General features: G+C 43.9%; 1 protein-coding gene across 1 annotated transcript in view; it reads right to left on the reverse strand.

The window, feature by feature from the left end:
* The window catches only part of PTEN (phosphatase and tensin homolog), a 53,187-nt gene that overhangs the window by 14,197 nt on the left and 11,346 nt on the right, over nt 1–27,644 (reverse strand). Inside the window, exons 2-6 of the mRNA XM_058029231.1 lie at nt 21,270–21,354; nt 15,183–15,227; nt 10,535–10,578; nt 6,393–6,631; nt 801–942 (exon numbers count right to left, since the gene is read on the reverse strand). Coding sequence (XP_057885214.1) covers nt 801–942; nt 6,393–6,631; nt 10,535–10,578; nt 15,183–15,227; nt 21,270–21,354 — 555 coding nt within the window. The remainder of the gene's footprint in view (nt 1–800; nt 943–6,392; nt 6,632–10,534; nt 10,579–15,182; nt 15,228–21,269; nt 21,355–27,644) is intronic.

The raw sequence follows: 27,644 nt of genomic DNA on the forward strand, positions 1-27,644 counted from the left end.
CCTCCTCCTGTACAGGCTGACAAGCTGCCCCGTTGTTTCTTGTGTGTGTTACATGTTCAGGTACTGTCTCACAACAATATTAACAGGGCAATTTTAATCAAAGCCACAGGAGGCACTGGAATTAATTACACATTGCTGTAATCCCCAAAGCAAAACCAGCAGAATTTTTCCACCACCAAAATCCAAGCACGCAACACAAGGCAGTGACTGCCCTGTAACACAGCAGAATTTGTTTTTGCATTTCAAAACTTCCCCAAATCTGCTGTTCCTCACTAACACAGCGTATCAGCAAATGAGATTAATCATTTACAGGTGTATTAATGCTTTAGAAAGCTCCACATAAAGCAAAGTTTATTCCAGAGTTAATTAGGTATGTACCCAGGCAAATGTTTTGCAGCAATTCATGTTTCCCAAGAGCTGCTGTGTTAAAAAAAATAAAAAAGGAGGTTTTTCATAAAAGTGAGGAACAAATACCCAAATATACATAAAATGGTGGAGTGTATGTGGCACTCAGTTGGGTGACAAGGTGAGGACTGGGCACAGACTGGACTCAATCTTGGAGATATTTTCCAGATGGAATCATTTATTTTCAAACTATTAAAACACTTGTATGTAGTAAAATAGTCATGAGTGCTTCCCAACCTACACCTGGGAGATCCCAGAGCGCACAAAACCAGCAGATTTTGGATTGTGAGGTGCCTCCATGTGATTTCCTCCAAGATGTGCAGCTCTGGGTGCCACCACCCCATCCCAAATGGCACCAGGCTCCCTGGCAGAGGTGAAGGGCTGCTGGTACTTACTGCAAGTTCCGCTGCTGAACATGGGAATTGTTTCAAACATCATCTTGTGGAACAGCAGTGCCACTGGTCTGTAATCCAGGTGATTCTTTAACAGGTAGCTATAGTAGTACACGTAGCGTCTCTGACTGGGAATTGTCACTCCCTAAACAGAGGGAAAACAAGGGTTAAAATCCTTGGAGCAACATCACTCAGGGGCTCCTGCCCATCACCTCCAGCCCAAAGAGCTTTTTTGGAGATGGAGAACAGAAAATGTTTAACAAGAGGTGCCTTGAACATACTCTGAGCAGCACCCAGAGCGGGGCACTGCTCTGCCAGGTACTCAGGGCATGGAGCCACCAGGAAAGGCTGAGGGATTTGGGATCCTTCAGCCCAAAGAGGAGAAGCTTTGGGGTGACCAAATTGTGGCCTTGCAGTACCTGAAGGGGCCAACAAGAAACATGGAGAAGGAACCTGGACAAGGGGGAATGGCTTCCCACTGCCAGAGGGGATATTGGGAAGAAATCCTTCCCCAGGATGGTGGGCAGGCCCTGGCTCAGGGTGCCCACAGAAGCTGGAAGTGTCCAAGGCCAGCCTGGGATAGTGGAAAGTGTCCCTGACATGGCAGGAGAGCTGGAACAACCTGGTTCCTGCTCATCACCTCCAGCCCAAAGAGCAGCTCAGTCACTGCTGAGCAGCACCCAGAGCAGGGCTCAGGGCATGGAGCACCTCCGCCACCGGGAAAGGCTGAGGGAATTGGGATCCTTCACACCAAAGAGAAGCTTTGGGGTGACCAAATTGTGGCCTTGTAGGACCTGGAGGGGCTGCAGGAAACATGGAAAAGGAAGCTGGAGTGACAAGGACAAAGGGGAATGGCTTCCCACTGCCAGAGGAAGGTGGTGAGGCTCTGGCACAGGGTGCCCACAGAAGCTGTGGCAGCCCCTGAAGTGTCCAAGGCCACCCTGGGATGTCCCTGACATGGCAGGAGAGCTGGAACAACCCTCTAAAGTCCCTTCCAACCCAAACCCTTCTGTGATTCTGTGCTCTCCAAACACCCATGTCCAGCAATGAAGCAAAGAATGCAGATTTTTCTCATTTCTTAAAAACAAACACCACAGACAGCCTGAGGGTCATGTCAAAAATAGGCTCATGCTGCTGCTTTTTTGGGGATGGAGAGCAAAAAATGTTTAACAAGAGGGGCCTTGAACATACTCAAACTTTAAAGCATCACTACATTTAGGAATTCTAAAATCTACCACTACAGGAATTACATTTTTACAGGATTTTAAGTCAAAAGACTAATGTTTGCTAATATCACTGTACTCAAGCCTGGTGCTGCCTTCTCTTTACAAAACATCCTGGAATATTTTCCCAAAAATGTGGAAAGTTTCACTAAAACAGGCCCAACAGCCCAAAGTGTTCAAACCCTGAGGTAAACATTTGCCTTGAGAGCATAAAACCTAAGAATGTTTTTATTACTGATTTTAAATCAGCTCAAAGCTTCAAATAAGGGAAAATTTTCAAAGCTTTTAGAGCCAATACTTTCAAGTAAAAATTAATAGAGATGAAAAATTGTTTCATTTCCCAGAAAATGCATTACATGGTCTAGAACAACCTGTAACTGCAGACTTGCAACAGCATCAGTAAGGAATCTTTCTGATTAAAGCTGAAGGTGGAATTGGAATAAACTGGAGATAAACAAAGATTTTTCACACACAAATCTGGCAGCATTTGGTGACACAACCTAGACCTCATATTCCTATAAACTTTTAGTTTCACCTCACAACAGCCAGCAGCTAAGAGTGCTTTTAATTTAGTAAATCTCTATTATGCACACATGAAAATAGCCACTTCCTGCCATTTGTTTTTAAATGTTGATTATTATGTCTCCTTATCACTTGAGCTGCTTCTAAACTACACAAAAGCCCTTTCCCTGCAGCACTTGCACAATGACCTTCCCAAGCAGCCTTGTACACTGGCTGCTTTTGGCTCACATGTCCCCAGGGCTTATCACACCCACTCCTTAAGGGAGCTCCAAAGTTCTCCTTCCTGGGATCTGAGCAAATCCCAGCCCCAGCAGAGCTGGCCAGGCTGCCAGGAAAGCACAGAGGTGAGGAGAACACATTCCTGCCTGCCCAGAGCTTCCTCAGGCCATAATGGATGTGTCCTAAGGAAAAACCTAGCACAAGCAAGGCTGGGACCAGAACAACTTTCACACTGAGAGTCCAAAGCACAGCAAAGCCAGATCTTGTCCAACAGGGCAGTTTTAGCCCTCCAGCCATAGTTTGTGACTCCCTGGAGACACAGCTTTAGATCCTGAGACCCTAAAACCCTAAAAGCAGTCCCACTGAGGCAGAACTCTTTGAGTTCTCCATTTCCAGAGGTCTGAATTCCAAGCAGAACACTTTCCTAACAAGCTAACAATATTCCATGGGGTGCAATCAAGCAGCACTCACTTTTACTCCAGAAAAGTAAGGACAGGGAAGTAGTTCAAGCTTGTATTTCCCATCTATCACCACAATTTTTAAGTGGAAGTGAGATAAACTCCTCTGGTCCCTATGCCAGAGTTTCCCAAACATTGTCAGGTTCTCCTCTCAGTGTAGCACAGGCAGGACCATGAATAACAAGTATTTTGGAAACAATATTCCCTTTAGGATACAGCCTGCTGTGAGGGTGAAGCTACAGCCTCAGAGCAGCAGGTTTGGCACTGAGCATGTCCCCCAAACAGACAGCACAAGTGATGAGCCCTGACACCAGACATGGGAACTCTGCCCTGCTCACAGGGTCATTCTGAGGCTTCCTCACACAAACTAATTGGGTTTCACTTCCTCTTCTCTTACAGCAACACCACAGAAACACAGCATGCTCTGGGCTGGAAGGGATTTAAAGCCCATCCAGTGTCACACCATGGGCAGGGACATCTTTCACCGTGCCAGGTGGCTCCAAACCCCAATGTCCAACCTGGCCTTGAACACTTGCAGAGCTCCAGGGGCAGCCACAGCTGCTCTGGGCACTCCCAACCCTCTCAGGGCAGAATTCCTTCCCAATATCCCATCTGAATATCCCAGCATGCAGCCATTCCCCTTGTCCTGCTCTCCAGGCCCTTGTACAGAGTCTCTCTCTATCTTTCTTATCAGCTCCTTCAGGTACTGAAAGGCCACAATTAGGTCAACCCAAGGCTTCTCTTCTCCAGGCTGAAGAACTCCAATTCTCTCAGCCTTTCCCCACATGAGAACTCTTAGGAGGCACCCTTGAAAATAAAACTCCGTGGTGCTCAAAGAATGCTCCTGAGTGGATCATCTCTGATCCCCCTCCACTGAGCTGCTTTCCAAGCCTAATCCTCACCACAAAACCCTCCAAGGCACAGGCAGGAACGAATAAAGACCTTCTCCAGCTGTGGGAAGGTAAGCTGCCAGCCTTTGTCACCACAGTAGTGTCATATCTACCATATGAAAAAAGTGGGATAAACTAATCACTTCAAACAGCAGCAGCTCCTTTAGAAGACTTTTTGGGGGTTTACTTCTTCCAAATATTGGTCTTTATCCCATTTCAGCAAAGCCTTTGTCTCCTTTGGGTCACAAGGAAAAGAAAAGTCACTCATGTTCTGCAGTGGTGGAGCCAGACAGACACAACCATGCAGCCCACACTTCCTAATCTTCACCACTCCCTTCTTCTGACTAAGCTGCCCCCACTACAAAGAGTTTCAGAAGCCAACAGAGGCAGCTTGTGGAGGAAATAAAATACCCCAGGAGAGGGTTTGCTCAGAGACAGCCTGGCCTCTGCCGTGTCTTGCTGCTCAGCACAAAACCAGCAACTCTGAGCCTCACTCCACCAACTCTCACTTGATGGTGCAAAGGCCTCCCTGGAGCTGCTGTTCCCAGCAGGCACTTGGGAAAATCTGGCTCCAGAAGTACTCAGGGCTGTGCTCTTGACCAATTAGTCACACTTCCTCTTGCAATTACACTCACACTTCCTGCCAGCACAGCAGCACTCTGCTCTGAGCTTCAATGGCAGCAGGGATTGGAGCTGAGCTGCTCTCAGCAGCTACAGGTGCAAAGCTGTCCTTGCTTTAAACCAAGAAAACCTGTCCTTATTAAAGCCAGTTTTCCTTTATCATAGCTATGTTGGCCCAAAAAGAAAGAAAAAAGGCATTTGTTTGCTCCTTTGTGCAAACAGCTTTTTTGATGCCTCATTGACTTTGAATTGAGGAAGTCAGTTCTACAAAGGTGTGGTGAAATATCAAATCAGAGAGCAGCACTTGACATATAACACTGAAATATGGGCCACAAGGGAAGGAAAGGCTCCAGAAACCTGCCCTGCAATACCTGTTTATAAACACTACTGAAGGATTATGTGAATCACATGCTGCCCACTGGCCACAGCAAGATAACCAAGCTCAAGTAGAGCTGGGAAGGGAAAAAAAATTCAACTCTTGCAGTAGAGACACTGAAACCAAAACAAGTTGCTGGTTACAGACAGTATTTACAGTCAGGTAAACAAGGCTCTCCCTGCTCCTGTTTACTGAGCTCTCCCTCCCCTCCAAGATGCCCAAGGGCACTGACAAACACCCAACTTGCAGTAATACAACCTTCTTTTCATGAAGGGAAACTGAGGCACAGCATTTCACTGTGTAGTTTTCATGCTGCCTTATCCAGCTCTGGAGATAACCCTTATCAGCAGGAGTAATCTACTCTGTTTATTCAGCACACTGTTCATTCCTAGCCACTCTCATGCACTTTTACCAAAAGCCATAAAGTTTTGATGGGAAATCTTGATCTTGACACCACAACCAGCTCAGCACATGGAATAACATCTCCACCTTGTCAGCAGAGCAGACTGAGGAGTTTTACTCCTTCCAGTGAATTAACAGCCATATTCTAAAATTCTTAATGTGACATTTATGCTCTCAAGAGCCTTCAGACACAAAGCTCTTCTTATTGGAGACCAACACACTGAAATTAATACTTTGTGTAAATTCTGCAGGAGCAGGGAGAGCTCTGTGCTTGAGGAGGTTGGAACTGGCCTGCAGGGATGAACCCCCTGGGATGCTCAACATACTCAGGGAAATAATGGAAGATGAGCAGGGAAACTTGCTAAAATCACCTTAAAAGTCACATCTTATCATCTTAGGAGAAGATTTCAAATAAGGAGGTTAAATTCTCATTAATGAGGCCAGAAAGGTCCTTAACTACCCTTTACAGACAAGGGGCATCCAACAGTAATGGGATATTCCCCTATGCACCTCCAAACCCCACCACAGCAGTAAAGGGAACCTGAGGAGATAAACAACTCATCCATTCAGGCAAAAATCAGCTGGAACAATCCTCTCATTTGGGCTGAAAATGCTGAATGAGAAAGTTCACTGCCCCTCTGTTTTTCAGCAAAACAATGCTGAAAAAGCCATTTAAAATCAACTGTCCAGGTCTTCTTGGACAGAACACGTTAAAATCAGATTTAATGTTGTGACTAAAGCTTTTCCACTTCCAACTGCACTGATCCAATCCTAGTGGAGCTAAATCAGACAACACAACCTAAAGGGTTTGAACATCAAACAGATCTCAAGGAGGAGAAGCAGCAAGTTTTAGGTAGAGGGACAGAAGAACAGCAACAACTCACCTTCTTGTCTCTGGTCCTTACTTCCCCATAGAAATCTAGGGCTTCTTGGGCCCTTAAAAACTTGCCTCGATGCAACAAATAAGCACAAATCATGACACCAGTTCGTCCCTTTCCAGCTTTACAGTGGATTGCTGCCACATGATTGTCATCTTCACTTAGCCACTGGTCAAGATCTTCACAAAAAGGTTTGATGAGCTCCAGCTGTGGTGGGTTATGGTCTTCAAAAGGGTACTGTGCAACTGCAGGGAGAAGGAGGAGTTCATCAGAACCTCAAAAGGCAAAGCAAGCTCAGGTCACCTTTGAATAACTTCATTTTTACATGCTTGTCACAATCACCCCTCCCCTCACCTCACATACTGATATTTAATTCCAGGATTATTCAGTGTATCCCAAGCAGACATTTCTCCATTCATCCTGCTCCATGGAGCAACTGTTTCACACCTCTATAAAGTTGAGCTGCACAGGCTCTGGAACATGAATTTTCCAGAATTTAAGAGCGTGCTGGCACACAGAATAACCTTGTGAAAAGCCATTACTCCAGCAATAATTAAACTACCTGCTAAGAGAGAACAAGGCCAGGCCTCAGTCACTGAGGAGACAACAGGAACTTTTCAGCAAAGTTATTGAACATGGCTGGGTCTACACTGGGGACAAAGTCTCAGAATCTGCTCAAAGGCTTTGTGAAACAAAAACCTGCCATTTCCATACATCAAAAATGGTAACTGGGAGAGAAATCTCAGGGAAGGCACTGGCAATGCTTATGGGTTTAGAGTCAAAGCACTGAACAATGCTGTCCTTTCTGATACTGGTGTACTCACACACACTCTTCCCTCTAGGGATGAAAAGAATTTCCAGTGATGCAGGAAATGCAAGAAAACTCAAGAGAACTAAAAATAAGCACTAAAAGCAGAGAGAAGCACCCAAACTTCTCCCACCTCAGATCAGATGAAGGACAACATCACCCTGACCACCAGAACCACACACAGTGTTCTGGTTTCAGCACAACAGCACTTGGTGAAGTGCACCCCAATTCTCCACCCCCAGCCTTGGGATCTCACAAACACAACTCTGCTACACTTCAAAATTCTCAGCTAGAAACACCATTTCCTTTTCTGGGCTAAAAATGAATGCATTTCATTTTTCTGGCAAGTGTCTGTAGTGGTTTTGTAAGCAGCACTCCCTAGTCACACATGCAAGGCTCCTTTTGATGAATCCCCAAGGACTCCAAGAGCACAAGTGAGGGATGAAGTTATGGAACTGCTGAAGGACTGCAGGACAAGCCCACAGCCTTCTGGTTTTCAGACTGCCCCCTTCATCTCCCAGAACAAATGGGGAAGCTGAGAAATAATCTTTGCTAAAGAGGCAACACAACATGAACACATGAACTCTTCCACATGGAAGATCCAAAGGCTCCCCAAATGATCCCCAAAGCTTTATGTGAAATTAAAGATGGAATTTATTTAGAAATCTCTACGAAAAGAAGCTGCAAATTTGTCTGTATGGCTTTGAGTTTATCACAGCTACAGCCAGCAAGGTTCCCATGAAAAGGGGAATGAAAAAATCCTGAAAGAACAGCATGAAAACTCCCAAGCAGTCACAGGATGCTGAAGATGCTTTTAAAGATTTGGAATCAAAAGCAAAACTTGTGATATTTTCTTCAAAGCTGGGGTGAGAAGATGAAATGGGTGCCCTGGGATGCTGTGCAGGGATTAAGAGGAAGGAAATATTAAGCTGCACAGTCTTGAGTAGGGCCTTGAGAAGGTGCAGCTCCTCCATGGATTTTGATTCCTTACAATGGAGAATAATCCTGCTTGCCCTCTCCCAGCCCCTACACATTGCAAGAAAAATCCCATAGCACATAGAAGAGTTTAAAAAAAGAAAACCTGTGGCAAAGCAGAAGACAATTCCAGCACGGAAAGATTTCAGAAACTGGAAAAACCAAGGACACAAAGCTACCTCCAAAAGAAGATGAAGAGCTTTCAGTGTTTGGGGTTTAATGTGATGCAAGATCATCCTGGGTGAATAATGAACTATTCTGGTGTTTCATGCTCAGTACAATCACCAGTTCCCTTTGCAGTCAGTTCACTTCAGGAGATTTTCAAGTACAACTTTTGTTCCTCTGCTTAGGGAAGTCCTGAGTCACCAATTTGGTTATCTGAGGTTAACTAATTCGAGGATGAGAATGAAAAACAGCATGTCTTGTGCAGAGGAGCTGTGAAAGGTGCTGTCACAAGCAGCATTTGGGGCTGGGATTGACAGCAAAGGGAGCTGAGCACCCCCGTATCAGAAAGCAGAAACTCAAACAAACATATGCTGTGGCCATATTAGAACATGTCCTCTTCTCTTCTTCCCCAAAGCACTGCTCCAGCAGATCCTAAAATATTTTTTTCCTTGCTGACTGAGGTTTCTGGGCACTGTCATTCAACATCCTGAGAGCAAATCAGAAGCTCTGACTTCAACAAGACAATTTCAGCCCTTCTATATTCAGCTATGAAAGCAGCCAATTACATTCTGGTCACGTTCTAAACCCTCTTTCATAATTAGCTGGATGGTTTAAAATAATAATAATGAAAAATAGAAGTTGAGCCATTGCTATGATGCAGAGGAAGCCCAGAATTTGTTCATCTCCTATGATTCTGTAGGCACAAGGACTCCTCATCTCCCCTCATCTGAAGGAATTACAACTTGTGAGCAAGAAATGCTCCTCTGCCCAAAGAACAAGGTAAATCTGCATTTATTTATTACCTGGAGAGGTAATTCTGACACAAAACTACATCAGTCAAGGTCAGAAGCACCCCTGAAAGATTCCCCTCTGCTTTTGGCAGCTCTGCAGTGTCTAAGACCCAACTCATCTCTAAGAGACATCACACGGGAATTGATTTTTATTTTAGCATCTGAAAGTTCGGCCAGATCTTCCCAAAGTTGCTTTTTACACATAGATAATGGTTTAAATGTTCTCCAACTCCATCCTTCATAAAAAACAGACTCCTCTGAGCCTCACATGTCAATTGTGCAAGGAATTTGTGCTTTAAATTGTGCAAGGAATTTGTGGGTCACATGGAAATTGTATAAGGAATTTGTGCTTTAATTTGTACAAGGAATTTGTGCTTCACACCAAAATTGTGCAAGGAATTTGTGCTTCACATGTAAACTGTACAAGGAATTTGTGCTTTAAATTGTGCAAGGAATTTGTGCTTCAAATGAAAATTGTGCAAGGAATTTGTGTTTCACATGCCAACTGTGCAAGGAATTTGTGCTTCGTGTGTCAATTGTAAAAGGAATTTATGTTTCACATGTAAATTGTACAAGGAATTTGTGCCTCACACAAAAATTGTACAAGGAATTTTTAACTCACACAAAAGTTGTGCAAGAAATTTGTGCTTCACACTAGAATTGTACAAGGAATTTGTGCTTCACATGGAAACTGTGCAAGGAATTTCTACTTCGCATGTCAATTGTGCAAGGAATTTCTACTTCACATGTAAAATTGTACAAGGATTTTGTGCTTCACACATAAATTGTACAAGGATTTTGTGCTTCACACATAAATTGTACAAGGAATTTGTGCTTCACCTGTCAATTGTGCAAGGAATTTGTGCTGCACACAAAAATTGTGCAAGGAATTTGAGCTTCACATGAAAATTGTACAAGGAATTTCTGCTTCACATGAAAATTGTGCAAGGAATTTCTACTTCACATGTATACTGTGCAAGGAATTTGTACTTCACATGGAAACTGTGCAAGGAATTTGTACTTCACATGTCAATTGTACAAGGGATTTCTACTTCAGGTGTATATTGTACAAAGAATTTGTGCCTCACACGTAAATTGTACAAGGAATTTGTGCTTCACACAAAAATTGTACAAGGAATTTGTATTTCACTGAACTGAAACTTCTGTGCAACCCATCCTGCAGCAATTTTTTTGCAACTGTAGACTTTTTATTAGATTTTGATCTTTAACTGTCAGGAGCACACTTTTTTGAAAGCACCAAGAATATAGCAAATTTTTTCCAATGACTCAAAGCAATCTGACATCATTCCTTGTGCCCAAATCTCCCCCATGATTATTCATCAGCTCCTCCTTTAGGCCTTCATTCACTGGGGTTTAAAGAGAACACACATCAGGCAGTAAAATCTTACCTCTGCAGTTAAATTTGGCCGTGTCATAATGTCTTTCAGCACATCTGAAAAAGAAAAACAAGAGTTCAAGACAAGTCTCTGAGGAAAAATCCTGGAAAATCATGCATGCCCATCACCTTTATGATTTAAAACTAGAGGTTACACACAGAAAAACTAAAAAAAAAAAAAAAAAAAAAAATGTTTTGCAGCAGATTGCTCATTAAAAAGTGAATTATTTTCCTGAAAGGCAAATACTCACCCTTTGGTAATTGTAGTGCATGGTTGTGTTTCAGTCAGTGTGACTCAATTTATGCAAGTTTGAGTTGAGAGTGCACCTTCTAACCCTGACATGAGCAGCTTTGTGCTGCCAAACACCTGGAGAGCAGAGAGCTGTGACCCTCATGCAGGGATGCTGAAGCCAAACACAGCTCAGGGTGCCTCAGCAGCAGTGTGGCTGCTCAGAGCAATGGGGATCACAAGGAAATCCACATTAATATTAGCAGAGATCACCTGGATCAAGCAGAGATTGTGGCACTGCTGTCCCTGGCATTGATTCCTGAATTTAAGCCCACCCCTGAAGGCCAAGCAGCCACATTCCCCCTCAGACCTGGGAAATGGCACATTGAGGGATTAAAAAATAGTTTTGTTGATACCAAGGATACACAAGCAATGGTTGAACACAATCCTGGCTCAGCTGCACTGAATTTGGGGGTATTTGCAGCACATTTCTGAAAGCTTTGGAGCTGTACCAGCCTCTACCCACTCAGAGACCCTCCCCAGCTGGACAAAAGCACAGCAAACCACACTGGGTTTGCTATTGCCAGGGATAAACAGCAGCGATGAGACACAAACCACCCCTAAAGTAGCCAAACCAGCACCTTAAGAACAACCAGATCAGATTTTGGGATAAGGGGAAGAAAGAAAGAGTGGATGGATACCCTCCAGAATTTCCCTTGGAGCTGCTCCCTGCAGGGAAGATGATGTGAGTCGAAGTTGAAAAAGGAAAAGTGACAACAATCCTGCTTCAAATCCTGCTAAAACCAGCTGGGATGGGGACCTGAGCAGCCTGAGCTGGCAAATGGCATCCCTGCCCACAGCAGGGAGAAGGGACAAGATGGTGTTGAAGGTTCTCCCAACCCAAAGCAGGCTGGGATTCTATGGAAGAGCTGAAACACAAGTGCTGCAGCGATTTCAGCAGAGAAATCACCCCTGGATGTCCAGTTCTGACACAGCCTGTGCTCTTCCCAGGATTATTCCAATTCCCACAGCAGCTTCAGGACTGCCATGAACTCATCTCTCAGCCCCATGGAGCTGAGCTGACACTTTCACACACACAAACCTTTGGGCTGCTCCTTGTGTGACTCTAACTGGAGCTCCCAGAGCTCTGCCCAGGACACAGCCACTCTGTGGCAGCTCTGCTGGGGCTGCTCCCAGAGCTTCCCTCTCCCTGAATTCCAGAACCTTCTCAGCTCTACCTGTGCTCCAAAAAGCCTGGCAGCTCTCACAGCTCCAATCACAGTGACCAGGTTAAGCTGGCACTTAAGAGAAGACTCCCAAAAATATTATTTTCAAAGGCACTGGAGCCTTTGAGAAGAGAGCTGGATGCAGGATGTCCATCCAAAGGGGATGGAGCAGCCAGCAGCACAGGGATTTGGGAAGCTGCAAACACACAAAGCAATTTATGCAGGAAAGTTTCCTGCAGCACAGGGATTTGGGAAGCTGCAAACACACAAAGCATCTCATCCAGGAAAGTTTCCTGCAGCACAGGGATTTGGGAAGCTGCAAACACACAAAGCATTTTATGCAGGAAAGTTTCCTGCAGCACAGGGATTTGGGAAGCTGCAAACACACAAAGCATTTTATGCAGGAAAGATTCCTGCAGCACAGGGATTTGGGAAGCTGCAAACACACAAAGCATCTCATCCAGGAAAGTTTCCTGCAGCACAGGGATTTGGGAAGCTGCAAACACACAAAGCATCTCATCCAGGAAAGTTTCCTGCAGCACAGGGATTTGGGAAGATGCAAACACACAAAGCATTTTATGCAGGAAAGTTTCCTGCAGCACAGGGATTTGGGAAGCTGCAAACACACAAAGCATCTCACCCAGGAAAGTTTCCTGCAGCACAGGGATTTGGGAAGCTGCAAACACACAAAGCATTTAATGCAGGAAAGTTTCCTGCAGCACAGGGATGTGGGAAGCTGCAAACACACAAAGCATTTTATGCAGGAAAGATTCCTGCAGCACAGGGATTTGGGAAGCTGCTAGGAAGCAAAGCAGGTAGCACAAAGATTTTATCCAGGAAACTTTCATGCTTCCTTCTAAAGAAACACCCAGCTCAAATGGGGAGTAAGAGATGAAAGTCTTAAAAACATTTAAAAAAAAATCCACAAATGGGTAGAAAAACCATTAAATTTGGAAGATTTCAACAACTTCAATGACCACTGGAAGATTCCTCAATTTTTTTAGACAGTATCATTGAGTAGAATACCATGAGGGATTAAAAAAGTTTTGTTGATACCAAGGATACACAAGCAATGGTTGAACACAATCCTGGCTCAGTTGCACTGAATTTGTGGGTATTTGCAGCAGAAATCCCACCAGCACACAATCTGAGGATACTGGTGGGGCTTAATGCTTCAAGTGCATTTGGGGTGGGGTTTTAAACACTATTATAACTCAAACAGCAGCAGATCTCCAGGTGAAATCTGAATTTTTTTGGTATTTTTGGGGTTAAGGAAGGGTTTGGCTGTCCTTATGATTAAAGTGAGTTTAAATCAAGCCAGAAGCCAAGTGCTGCCAGGTGAAAGTCACCATCAGCCAGAGCCCAGCCCCAGGGACACAGCAAGCACAGAAAATCCCCATTTCCATCCCAGCTCCTTCCCTGAAGCACCTGCCTGCAGGACAGCCCAAGGAAACCCAGTGGAGAAGGAGGAGATGATGACAACAGGGCAGGTGACAACCTGGCAGCATGGGAAGTGAGGAGATGCAAGTGCAAGAACAGATTTAAAGGGGATTTTAAACAGATTTAAGAGAATACTGAAGAAATAGCAAAGGCAAACAAGAGAGGAGCAACACAAGGAGGAAAATTAAACTCAGAGTGCTGGGGAGTTAAAAGCCAAGATGTGAGGATGGGGCATAACTGACATAGTTTCACAAAAATCTCTAAATCCTTTTAGATAAAACTGCTCAATACACACATTATTATCAACTTCAGGGAACAGCTACCTTAAGGGAACTCAAATCCCATGACAGATTTTGAAATAATTCTGACTCTAATCATGTAACTCCTCTGAACTCCCACCTACTCCTTTGAAACACAGACAATAGATCATTATTTACAAAGGATCAGCTTCATCTGAAGAAATGGAATTCTCTGGAACACCTGATGGATGCAATTCCTTCCCATCTCCTGAGCAAACATTGCCACAAGTCACCTGATGGCATTTTATGTTTATAAATTTGGCCTGCACAAGCATTAATATATCCCCAGACAATTTTATCCTCTGAAATTTTTCATCTGAGGATGAATAAAGTAATTCTAGCAAGATTCATTTGCGATTGTTTTGCAGTTAACAACAAGAAAATAAATTTTTATATAAGGAAACTGAAAACAAAAACCTTTAGCACACCTGGACAAGTTTTTTCCACAGCTGAAAACACACAGAGCAGCAACAGAAACATCAAATTAATTTGTCTCATCACTGCTCTTCTCACTAACAAACTTTAAAAAGCTGTTCATGGCTTCTGCCCCACAACAACTTCAATGACCACTGGAAGATTCCTCAATTTCTACTGTTACTTCTCTCCAATATCAGGGAAATTGATGCACAATCCTTTAGCTAAGCTAGAGGCAGATTTAAATCCTTATTTTTAAATATTTGCTTTAATGACTTGACAGATTCAGTGCTACAATAATTTTTCTACTACTGCAGATGTTTAAAAATATTCATTTTAAAAAATATTAAAGTTGTAACAGATCTGAGTGTCAATTTTCAACTTGGGTTTTTAGGAAAATAAATGAGGGGTAGGAAAACCACAATTCTTTGACGTCACTAAGCCATTTATACAAATGAAATTAGTCTAAGCTAATGAATAAATTAGATGAAGAAACAGCACAAAACCCCCCCAAAAATAAAGCCAAAACCAGAAAACTCCTGTAACAGTACCAGCTTTCTGCAGAACTAAATTTTCAGAGAAGTCAGAAATCAGCAACAATTGCTCCAAGAGCTTTTTTAAAGTAATAAACAGGGACACACAAGAAAAGGGAGGAAGCAAACAGAACCTTGGTACCAATGCAGTTTGATTTTTTTAAAAAATAGAGGAAAAAAAACCAGGAAAAGCTTCATTTGGCAATTGGACATGAATACATGGACAGAAAGCCTGCTGTGAATTACTTTTCACTTTTTAATCACATGGCCCAAGCTGCAGATGGGCTGCATGCCAAGTCATTTAAAAACGTTCAAGTAACATGAATACACACCAGCATTTCATTTAACCTCACTCAGCTCCACTAAATGAAGTACCAGGGCTCTCAATCAGCCTTAATTGTTTTAAGAAATGTGCAAAACATCTCCAGCTCTGCTTCAGGACAGCAACAAGGCACTTGCACTGCTCAGCTATTTTTAGGAGTCATTATTTTGGAGAATGTATCTTTAAGAGCATACTTACAGATTGTATATCTTGTAATGGTTTTTATGCTTTGAATCCAAAAACCTTCAAGAGAAAAAAAAAAAAAAAAAGAATGTGTGAATATACATTGAATAATATTGATCTTAATTTGCAGCATCCTTAAGGCAGCACCCAGCATGAGCAGTTCCGCATTCCCAGTCCCAGAGTGCCCCAAAAATCAAGGAGGCAGAGTTGGAAACCTCACTCATCCAAATAATCCAACAGCATGGATTAATGGAACACCACTAATGCAAGTAAGGGAAGCAAGGTCTGACCTGAAACTGAAATATTTACTGCACATGGACTGATTTCCTGACTCCTAAAACACCTGCAGGTCACTGTGAGGAGCTGAGGAAGGCTTGGTTATTTTCAAACAGAAAGCACTGATCACACCAGGTATCTGGAAACACTTCCTATTTAATCACCTGTGCCAAATATTTTGCCACAAGGAAGGAAAGCAGGTAAAATAACTCTTGTGTTCCAGTTCTAGCCAAAATAACTCATTTCAACCCCAAGATTTTTATTATTTGCCACTGAAGTCTGTCCCCAGTGATCCTGTGGGTTTTGGAAGGAGGACCACTGCACTTTTCCACACTCATTTCATTCCCATGCTCACTTTGGAACACAAACTTCCCCTACAAGCCAAACTGCAAGCATGATTCATCACAAGTGCTGTGATTATATATGATGTGTCACCTGGCAATGTGCAAGAAGAAATAACATGCAAATGTTTACACTTAACATCATCAACAGTGTGTATCTGCACATCAGCCAGAAGGAATTTAATTAGCCATGACAGAACATGCTGTTCAAATTGAAAAGAAACACTAGCTGCTAAAATCCTGGAAAGCTCAAGCAAAAACAAGCTCTGGTTATCAGTCATAATATTCCAGAAGAACCTAGAACAGCTCTGTGGTTAAAGGCCTGCACTAAAATGGGAACAGATGGGAAACTCCCAAGTGAAGGAGGAAAAAGAATTCCCTGAGTGCCACTGGTGCCCCTGTTGGCAGCTTGGCAGAGCCTCGGGAAGATGGTGGACACAGGGATTTGTTTCAGGAGATGTTGCTGTTTGTTAACACACACCACAGCGAGGACAGCTGGCTCTGCTTTCCCAGGAGTACCCACACAGTGGAGTAGGATGTTTTTAAGGACAAAATTCCATGCAAAACCTCTCCAAGTGTCACTCACAGGAGACAGGCAGCAGTGCAGGTTGTAGTTCTCAGCCAGCATTAGGCTGGAATGTGTCAGGGTACCAGCTCTTCAGAAAAAAGCTGGATCCTGACTCAATACCAACTGCTCAGGAGCCTGAGCACCTTGCATTTCTGCATAAAAAGCACTTGGAAAAAATAATAAATAAATTACTGGAGTAGATGAGGACTGCAACATACAGAATGCTGCATGATCACATTTTCTTCTTGTTTAAAAAGGTAACAAATGTAATAATACTTGAGCATCCAGTTGCCTGCAGCTCAATTTACATCTCTGCTTATCTTAATTTGGTTGATGATGCTTTTAGGTGATCACTGCTCCTTTTGATCAGTGTTTATGGACAGCTTAATAATTATATAGGCATTCCAAAAATCTAATTTATACATGTCTACCTCCTCAACCACTAAAATGTATTTTCCTTCATCCAGAAGCTACTGAATTCAAAGCTGTGAATGGAAGAGGGCCTTCAAAGACTGCTGCCTATCAATATTTATTTATATTATTCCCATGTTAGATTAGATATTGGAAGGAATTGTTCCCTGGCAGGGTGGGCAGGCCCTGGCACAGGGTGCCCAGAGCAGCTGTGGCTGCCCCTGGATCCCTGGCAGGACTTTGGGGCTTGGAGCCACCCTGGGACAGTGGGAGGTGTCCCTGCCCATGGCAGGGGTGGCACTGGATGGCATTTAAGGTCCCTCTCAAGCCACAGACTCCACATTTCCAGGCAGCTTTCTTTCCCAGCAGTCAGAGGCACCTTTTCATGAAGCTGATGGACTATCCAGTCCCTGATGAACTCCACCTTTGAAAATTGTGGGACAGGGGCAAAGGCTTGACTTTGGATAAATCACAGAATGTTTTAGGTTGGAAGGGATTTAAAGTTCATCTCCTTTCACCCCTCACACCTTCCACCATCCCAGGCTGCTCCAGCCTGGCCTTGGGCACTGCCAGGGATCCAGGGGCAGCCCCAGCTGTGCCAGGGCCTGCCCACCCTGCCAGGGAACAATTCCTCATTCCCAATATCTAATCTACCACAGGAACAATGCCCTGCTCACCAGGGCAGCAGAGAAAGCAGGCACTGCACCTCCCCCAGCCAGCTCAGCCCAGCTCCAGGCTCTGACACTCTCAGTGCTATTTGTGGATGGTGATTTTCGTCATGACAGTGGAACATGCAAAACCAAGCCCCTGGAGCCCAGCTGAGTGCAGCTGTGCAGGGAGGCACTGCCTGCCCAGCTCTGACTGCCAGGTGAGGCTGAGGAGCCCTCCCAGGGTGGGGATGGAGGAGCTCAGCTACCTTCTGTCCAAGCTGGGTGCAATCCCCATGGAAATTCCTGCAGCCCTAGCTCTGCCTGCCAGCAGCTGTAGAATCAAGGAATCTCACAACAGTTTGGGTGGGAAAAGACCTTAAAGCCCATCCAGTGCCAGCCCTGCCATGGCTCCAGCCCCATCAGAACTCAGTGGCCTCCTCTGGACTTGCTCCAAGAGTTCCACATCCTTCTAATGCTGGAAGCACCACAATTCCAGGTGGCAGAATCCCCCCCTGCCCTGCTGCCCACGCTGGGGCTCAGCCCAGGGCACAGGGGGGTTCTGGCTCCCAGCTCTCACCCCCAGCACCCCCAGGGCTGCTCCAGCTGCTCATGCCCTGGATTGATGCTGGGAGATGCCCTGAGATGCACTTCACTCTGCTGGACTCCATGAGGCTGGAGCAGGTGCCTCTGCATCCATCAGGGTGTGACTGACACCCAGAGCTCAGTGTCACAGCTGGACGTGCTGAGGGTGCCTCAATCCCTCTGTCAGTGCCACCCACAGAGCTGCTGAGCAGCACCAGCCCCTCAGAGAGCCCAACTGTCCCCTGGTGTCCCCAGGGACCAGGAGCTGCTGCCCACACCACTCTGCCTGCAGCCATCCAGCCTGAGGGTTCCATCCACCAAACCCAGCTCAGACACAAGGATGCTGTGTGGGAACACTCTGCACCATTATGAGACACTCCCCATGGCACCTCCCAGCTGGGAGAAGCACCTCCTTGCCAAGATCTTCCCTGAAAACCTTCCTGCATGATCCTCACACCAAAGGTTGAGTATCTCACAGAGCTACTGAGCTCAGGACTTCAAATGATCCCTGTCAAATAATCTCCCTTCAAATGATCCCTGTCAAATAATCTCCCTTCAAATGATCCCTCTCAAATAATCTCCCTTCAAATGATCCCTCTCAAATAGTCTCCCTTCAAATGATCCCTCAAATGATCTCTCTTCAAATGATCCCTTTCAGAGATCTCTCTTCAAATTATTTCCCTTCAAATGATCTCTCTCAAAGATCACTCTCAAATAATCTCTTTTCAAATGATCCCTCTCAAATAATGTCTTCAAATGATCTCTCTCAAATCTCTCTTCCAATGATCCCTCTCAAATGATCTCTCTCAAAGATCCCTCTCAAATGCTTTCCCTTCAAATGATCCCTCTCAAAGATCTCTCAAATAATCTCCCTTCAAATAATCTCTCTCAAATGATCCCTCTCAATCTCTCTTCAAATGATCCCTCTCAAAGATCCCTCTCAAATGATTTCCCTTCAAACAATCCCTCTCAAATGATCTCTCTCAATCTCTCTTCAAATGATTTCCCTTCAAATGATCTCTCTCAAAGATCACTCTCAAATAATCTCTTTTCAAATGATCCCTCTCAAATGTCTTCAAATGATCTCTCTCAAAATGATCCCTCTCAAATGATTTCCCTTCAAATGATCCCTCTCAAAGATCTCTCAAATAATCTCCCTTCAAATAATCCCTCTCAAAAATCCCTCTTAAATAATCTCTCTTCAAATGATCCCTCTCAAAGATCTCTCTTAAATGATGTCTTCAAATGATCCATCTCAAAGATCTCTCTCAAATTATTTCCCTTCAAACAATCCCTCTCAAATGATCTCTCTCCATCTCTTCAAATGATTTCCCTTCAAATGATCACTCAAAGATCACTCTCAAATAATCTCTTTTCAAATGATCCCTCTCAAATGATTTCCCTTCAAATGATCCCTCTCAAAGATCTCTCTTAAATGATCTGTCTTCAAATGATCCATCTCAAAGATGTCTCTCAAATTATTTCCCTTCAATCCCTCTCAAATGATCTCTCTCAATCTCTCTTCAAATGATCTCTCTTCAAATGATCCCTCAGAGATCTCTCTTCAAATTATTTCCCTTCAAATGATCTCTTTCAAAGATCCCTCTCAAATAATCTCTTCACATTTCTCAAATAATCTCCCTTCCAATGACCCCTCTCAAATGATCTCTCTCAAAGATCCCTCTCAAATAATCTCCCTTCAAATGATTCTTCTCAAAGATCTCTTAAATGATCTCCCTTCAAATGATCCCTCTCAAAGATCTCTCTTCAAATGATTTCCCTTTAAATGATGTCTCTCAAAGACCCCTCTAAAATAATCTCTTCAAATGATCCCTCTTCAAATGATTTCCCTTCAAACAATCCCTCTCAAATGATCTCTCTCAATCTCTCTTCAAATGATCCCTTTCAGAGATCTCTCTTCAAATGATTTCCCTTCAAATTATCTCTCTCAAAGATCACTCTCAAATAATCTCTTTTCAAATGATCCCTCTCAAATGTCTTCAAATGATCTCTCTCAAAGACCTCTCAAATAATCTCCCTTCAAATAATCTCTCTCAATAATCCCTCTTAAATAATCTCTCTTCAAATGATCCCTCTCAAAGATCTCTCTTAAATGATCTGTCTTCAAATGATCCGTCTCAAAGATGTCTCTCAAATTATTTCCCTTCAATCCCTCTCAAATGATCTCTCTCAATCTCTCTTCAAATAATCCCTCTCAGAGATCTCTCTTCAAATTATTTCCCTTCAAATGATCTCTCTCAAAGATCCCTCTCAAATAATCTCTTCAAATTTCTCAAATAATCTCCCTTCCAATGACCCCTCTCAAATGATCTCTCTCAAAGATCCCTCTCAAATAATCTCCCTTCAAATGATTCTTCTCAAAAATCTCTTAAATGATCTCTCTTCAAACGATCACTCTCAAATGATCCCTCTCAAATGATCTCCCTTCAAATGATCTCTCTCAAAGCACCACTTTTCAAAAACAAAATCACAACTTTGAACCCTAAAACCACAAACTTTTGGCGGCTTCTACCAAGTGTTTGGTTTTAACACAGCTTCTCACAGTCTCCAGGTAGGGTCTGAACTAAATGAATTGTATCAGTGTTCCTACAACACTCACCACCTATTTCTCAGTTGTGGCCAGCAGTTCAGAGTAATGATTTTATCTGAAGTTAAAAATGACAATCTATAGGGGCTTTTCTACCAGCAGCAACAGATTTTAGGTCATCTTTCTCCTTGTCCATAATTATTCAACACAACCAATGTAAAAGCCTTTATTAAAAGTCATTTACTTTTATGCTTCTGTTTCAAATTTACTGTTTGAAACAAATGTTTGCAACATTTTCTATTTGAAATCAGAATTTACTAATCAAGCACTTCATTTATCAACTGAAGAAAGGATAAAAGCAAACTTATCCTGAAATACCATCAGTCACCTGAGGAAACTCTTGACACTGAATAAAGCCATTGGATTGATGTCTTTCTATAAGTAAATAACCTTTTTTTACTGCAACACAAGTTACTGCAACCAAATTTTCTCATTAAAAAAGCAGATTATATGCATTTAAGATCAACCCAGAGCACCAGGCTACCCATTTTTTCTTGTTTCCAACATTTTTCAGGATAGCTACTGAGGCAACATCTATAAAATGCAAAAAAACTCAGCATTTCTACAAGTCAGAACACACAGGGTTTCCTCAGCAGGACATAAATGAGCACAGAAAAGATTATTTAAAGTTTTATAAGTTAAAGAAAATAAAAAAGAAAGCCTTACCTCACTACATCATCAATGTTGTTCCTGTACACTCCTTCAAGCCTCTCTGCAGGAAAGCCCATAGCAATTATGTTTGGATAAATATCTGAATATTCAAGTTAAGGAAATGTTTACAAAGCATGGGAAATGTCTACAAAAGCATTAAATGGATATTAATCAAATGTTTAACTGTACCCAAATCAGACTGCATGCAATAGGTGGGAATGTGCAGATCTAAAAAGGATTATATACTTTGCTTATCAAAAAAAACCCCAACAATTACCCACTTCTGAACAAATATTCTCATTTCTTATCCTGAACTACCTGCGATTCAGTTGCCAAAAGCAACCCAGGATAAAAGAATTTAAGAAAAGTACCTCTTAGGCAAACAAATCAATGCTAAGGAAAAAGGGCAAATAAGAAAATTTGAAGTTTAGAGTTGATGTAATAAAGAAGTCAAAACTGCTAGAAAATGACTGGTATTTATTTTCCCCGTGGTGAAATGATATAAGGATTTTTTTTTTTTGAACAGAGTTCTAGAAAAGAAAGTCCTCCTAAGTTTAAAGCATTATTAGAAATGATAATGTAGTGAAAAAGCTCAGCTGAAGAGTGAACCAGAAATGAAAGCAGCAGCTCCAAACAGCCCATAGCCTGCCACATTAACATACTCCTCCTCAAACTAATTTTAGCAGGAGCAAGAACAAAGCATGATATGTTTGAAGTTGGCCCTGCTTTAAAAAGGGGGGCTGGAGGAGGTGATTTCCAGAGGGCTCTCTCAAGCTAAATTATCCCAACCTTTTAAAATTTGTTTTTTATTTTCATGGTCAAAATATACCAATGCTCCAAAGAGAGAATGGGAGATACTGCAGTGGCTTCCCAAAGGCAAAAATTCCAGTTGTGTGCACAAAGAAAAGCCTGAAGTAGGACACAAACTACTCTACTCCACCCTTGCAAAATTCCCACAAGTCCTCAAGAGCAGAGCAGCACAGAGCAAGCTCTGCATTGACACCATTAACTGCAAGGCTTCAGAAAAACATCAGGAACTGAATACACGGAAATAATGTTTTGTACTCTTGGAAAAAAAAAATAAATTAGCATTTACTGTGTTGTAATCCAAGTATTAATAGGCATTGGTCTGCTTGGACCATTCGACAGATCATTTGTACAGACAAAGAGAAAAAAATATGGAAAAGTTTTGGAGTAAGCCAAATAAATATTTGTGGCTGTTTTAAATACAGACACGGAAACAGGTTTGTGTCTGGTTTGCAGTTTATTCTGTACTTGCCCAAACACTAAAAAAAACACATATTGGGGAAAAAACCCAACAAAACATTAAAGTGCTTAACTTACAAAGCTTGTGATAACCTCAAATCACAAACTCTGAATTTCCCTCTGATCTATTTTACTCAGCAAGCAGTTCACACCTCTTTAATTAACAAAAGGTGTGATATAATTAGCAAAGTCTTCACTGTTTTATCAGTTATTCCCTGCCATAAGCAGAAGAATATCATATCATGGTTTGATATTCTATTAACTGAATTACCTGGCTGATACACCCCATCACTCCCTCCTCCTTCCCAATTCCTGATTCCTCCCCACTCCCAGCTCCAGCATTTTTCTCCTCCAAAGCCCCTCCTTGTGCATCTGAGCAGCAGGGCTACACAAACCATCACAAACCACCAATTACCACAGCAAAACAATCCAGAATATCAGTCTGCTTGTCTTGTGGAAGACAAGCCCTCATGCTGGCAACAGAGAGAAAACAATTTCACTTTGACACATCCAAACAAAACTCAGTTTCAGCTGCAGCATCACCCATGGGACAGCTGCCCAAACTTCACTGAATTGCCAGTGACTTGCTCACACTTTGATTTGCAATCCTGACGTTCAGATGCTTCCCCTCTCCCAGGGGCTGAGACAGGAGATACTTTCCAGGATTCCCAGCTGGTGCAAGATGGGAGAGAGGCAGACACACCCCCTGAGCCAAGGGAACAGAACATCTCAACAGCAGCGTTCCAGCCTGCTCACACACTGCTCCAAACACCAAAGCCTCCAAGCACAGGCAGATAAAAAGTTCCAAAATAACCTGGCTGCTCCCAGGCTCCATTCCTCAGCTCCTGCCTCAAGGGCACAGCTCCCAGCCATTCCTGCTCCAAACTGCAGCCAGGCAAAGCCCTCCAGGACCAGGAGAGCAGCCTTGGACTGACTGATCCCCACCTGGCAAGCAGGAGGCACTGGGAATGCTAAAACTCATCCTGGCAGTGCCTGGACGGGGCTTGGAGCAGCCTGGGATGGTCAAAGTGTCCCTGAACATGGCATGGGGTGCCACTTTAAGGTCCCTTAAACCATGAGCTTCAAGGTCCCTTAAAACCAGTAAGGTCCCTTAAACCATGAGCTTTAAGGTCCCTCAAAACCATTAAGGTCCCTTAAACCATGAGCTTTAAGGTCCCTCAAAACCATTAAGGTCCCTTAAACCATGAGCTTCAAGGTCCCTTTAAACCATTAAGGTCCCTTAAACCATGAGCTTCAAGGTCCCTCAAAACCATTAAGGTCCCTTAAACCATGAGCTTTAAGGTCCCTCAAAACCATTAAGGTCCCTTAAACCATGAGCTTCAAGGTCCCTCAAAGCCATTAAGGTCCCTTAAACCATGAGCTTTAAGGTCCCTTAAACCATGAGCTTCAAGGTCCCTCAAAACCATTAAGGTCCCTTAAACCATGAGCTTTAACCCATTAAGGTCCCTCAAACCATTCCATGATTCTGTGATTATTACAATTTTTTTTACATTTTAAGCCAAAAGTGGGAATTGGAAAAGGTGTTCCACAACATGTCAATAAGGAAAGACAACGAGAAAATACTTGAAATAAGGAGGGGAGGTGAGAAATATGAGTCTGTTTATGAATGTATTTTCTTCCTCTTGACATGAGGAAGAAAACTTCCCTGGAGGGTAACAGAGCAATGCCCAGAGAGGGTGCTGAGTTTGTCTCTCTCTCTGGAGACATCCCAAGCCCACCTGGAAGTGTCAGCAGCTCCAGGTGACCCTGCCTGGACAGGGAGTTGGACTGGATGATCTCCAGAGGTCCCTTCCAACCACAACTGTTCTGTGAGCCTGGGATGCTGATTCACTACAATTGTTTTGTGTGACCTGACGGCACAAAATCCCAACTCAACTGTTGCTCAAAATGAAATACCCAACAGTTATCCTCATAGGGAGGAAGGGTTGTTTTTACAAAACAGGATAATTTTTATCAACAGGCAAGCCAATGTCTCCCCCACCTCAGCAGAATGGTCCTGAAGCACCTCGGTGATTATCTGAAGGCATTAGGCTGGAATGCAGCTCCCAGGCACTGCTGACTCACCCTGGTGTCTGCACAGGGCTGCTGCCAAAGGACACGGCCCCAGCACCGCCCTTCCAGCTCCAGCTGCTCCAAGGCAGGCAGGAACAGCAAGCACAGACCCATCTTAGTGCTCAGAGAGAGAATTCTGGGGTTTTTTACGTGCTGACAGAAATACTCCTGGCAGCACGGCGAAGAGATGCAGAAACATCAAATATCCTGAGCTGGAAGGGACCCACAGGGATCATCCTGGCCCTGCACACACATCCCAACAATTCCATCCTGTGCACCCCTGAGAGCATTGGCCAACTCTGGCAGCCTTGATGTGCTGCTTTGGAGCTCTTGTGGTGCTTCAAACAATTAAAGAAAGCCTTTGCTTTAGAGATGGAAGAACAGAATGGAAGTGGTGCTGCTGTGTGCACAGATGAATTAAATCTCAGAGCAGAAATTGAAGTTTCATCACTTAAATGGAAAAGCTGTCAAAAAGCCAACTTCTTCTACCCATCCTGTGAAAAACTACCCCAAATCTGCAGCAGGGGAGGGCATGGCTGTTCCTGCATCCTCCCAGCCTGTTTTTATCCCCATGCTGAGGAATGAAATCCCTGTTCAGGGACAGGGACAGCCCCTGATCACTTCAAGGACCAGTTGACAGAATCACAGAAATTCAAGCTGGAGGAGACCTGAAAGATCATCGAGTCCAACCCATGTTCTAACAATTCAACTAGATCATGGCACCAAGTGCCACATCCAGTCTTTTTCTGAACTCTTTGAGGGATGATGACTCCACCACCTCCCTGGGTAGATGATTCCAGTATCTGACCACTCTTTCTGTGAAATACTTCCTCCTTAATTCTAGCCTGTATCTCCCTGGGTGCAGCTTGAGACTGTGTCCTCTTGTTCTGTCTGTTGTTGCCTGGAGGAAGAGACCGACCCCCAGCTCAGCACAGCCACCCTTCAGGAGGTTGTAGAGAGTGATGAGGGCACCCCTGAGTCTCCTTTTCTCCAGGCTGAGCACCCCCAGCTCCCTCAGGGGTTCCTCTCAGGGTTTGTGTTCCCAGCCCCTCTCCAGCCTCGTTGCCTCCTCTGGACGCGCTCCAGCGTCCCAACGTCCTTCCCAAGCTGAGGGGCCAGAGCTGGACACAGCACTGCAGGTGTGGCCTCACCAGGGCCAGGCACAGGGGCACAGTGACCTCCCTGCTCCTGCTGGCCACACCATTCCTGATCCAGGCCAGGAGCCCTTGGCCTTCCTGGCCACCAGGACACACTGCTGGCTCACGTTCAGCCGGCTGTCACCAGCACCCCCAGGTCCCTTTCTGCCTGGGCACTGCCCAGCCACACCGTCCCCAGCTTATATCGGTGCAGGGGTTGTTGTGGCCAAAGTGCAGGACTCAGCACTTGGACTTATTGAACTTCATCCCATTAGATTCTGCCCATCCATCCAACTGTTCCAAGTCCCTCTGCAAAGCCCTCTGTCCCTCTAACAGATCAACACCCGTTCCCAATTTAGTGTCATCTGCAAATTTGCTAATAAAGGACTCCAAACCCTCATCCATGTCATCAATAAAAATATTGAACAGAACTGGCACCAGCACAGGAGCAACCATGGTTCAGGAGCAACCATCCCCTGAGCAGCACCTTCAGCAGGCTCTGCTCTCACCAGGCACACACTGCAGCTCCACACAGCCCTTCTCGCACCTCACTTCACTCAACATCCATTTCCAAAGCTGAAATTAAGATATTCACTACCAGGATGAGATTTCTTACACAGGAGCTTGGGAAGCTGGGCTTCCATTCAAAGGGAGAACTCTGAATCATCATGAAATTGGTAACCAAACTGCTAATTTTAGAAATCTGGGAGAACTGATCAGTTAAAACGTGCAACAAGCTCATCATCAATTCCAAGCTTTTTTTTTTTTTTTTTTTTTTTTTTTTTTAAGGCAGGAAAACAAAAATGGAAAAAGCCTCAGCAAAAACAAAATCAACCAAAGTGCTGTAACTACCAAAATTTCACAGGATATGCTGAGTTGGAAGGAACCCACAAGGATCCACAAGGATTTGAAATGGGCTTTTTAAAAAGCATAAAAGATAAATCCTACCACATTTTGCCAAAGTAGCTCTTTCCTAAGATACTCATTCCCAAAAATGGTTCTAACAGTTTTTAAAGTACTCATTCCTTTCTCAGTCTTGTAAACATGGAAGGTGGGATTTTAGTGCTGATAATAAAAACATTATTGGACAGACTTATGATCAGAGGATCACAAATATCCTGAGCTGGGAGGGATCCCCAAGGATCAGGGATCCAGCTCCTGTCCCTGCACAGACACCCCAACAATTCCACCCTGTGTGGAGCTCTGGCACCCTCAGGGCTGTGCCCATTCCCTCTGGGGAAGAACCTTGCCCTAAAATCCAACCTGAACCTGCCCTGGCATTCCTGGGTCTGTCCCAGGCACAGAGAGCAGAGTTGGGAGCTGCAGCCCGTGCTGAGCTCTGCCCTTTATGTCCTCCTGTGGACAATCCCAGTGCTCCTGGCTCTGGGGTTATTCAAAGATTGTTCTGCTACCCCTCCACACCCTTCCCCACCCCTGTGTCCCTCCTTTGGTCACACTATGGCAGCTTCACCCCTTCTCTGTGCTCTGGTGCCCCATAACACACAAGGCAGAACACCACAACATCCTCCACTCAAGTTTTTTATCACCAGCTGCACAACTCCACTTCCAAAGGAGCCAAACATCACTGTGCTGTGCCCAAGGAACCCTAAAATCACCACACCCCATTATCTGCTCAATCACCCCGTGCCACAATGATGCTTTGTCAATGCAGAAAGCAGAGCAATGCAAATAATCCATGTGGCACTGCAGCAATGCTCTAATGCTGCTCACACACTGAACAAAACACTCTCCTTCAAGGCTGAAATCATCCCCACATTGCTGAAGATGACAGTCTTTCCAGTTGCTATGAGAAAAATCCTGGATCATTATGCAAATCAGCTGTTATAATCACTTTCAAAAATAGCTGTCTATATATTCACATTATGCCAAGACCAAATTAAAGAATATGCAGTAT

Source organism: Melospiza georgiana, chromosome 8 (genome assembly GCF_028018845.1).
Source record: "Melospiza georgiana isolate bMelGeo1 chromosome 8, bMelGeo1.pri, whole genome shotgun sequence".
NCBI lineage: Eukaryota > Metazoa > Chordata > Aves > Passeriformes > Passerellidae > Melospiza > Melospiza georgiana.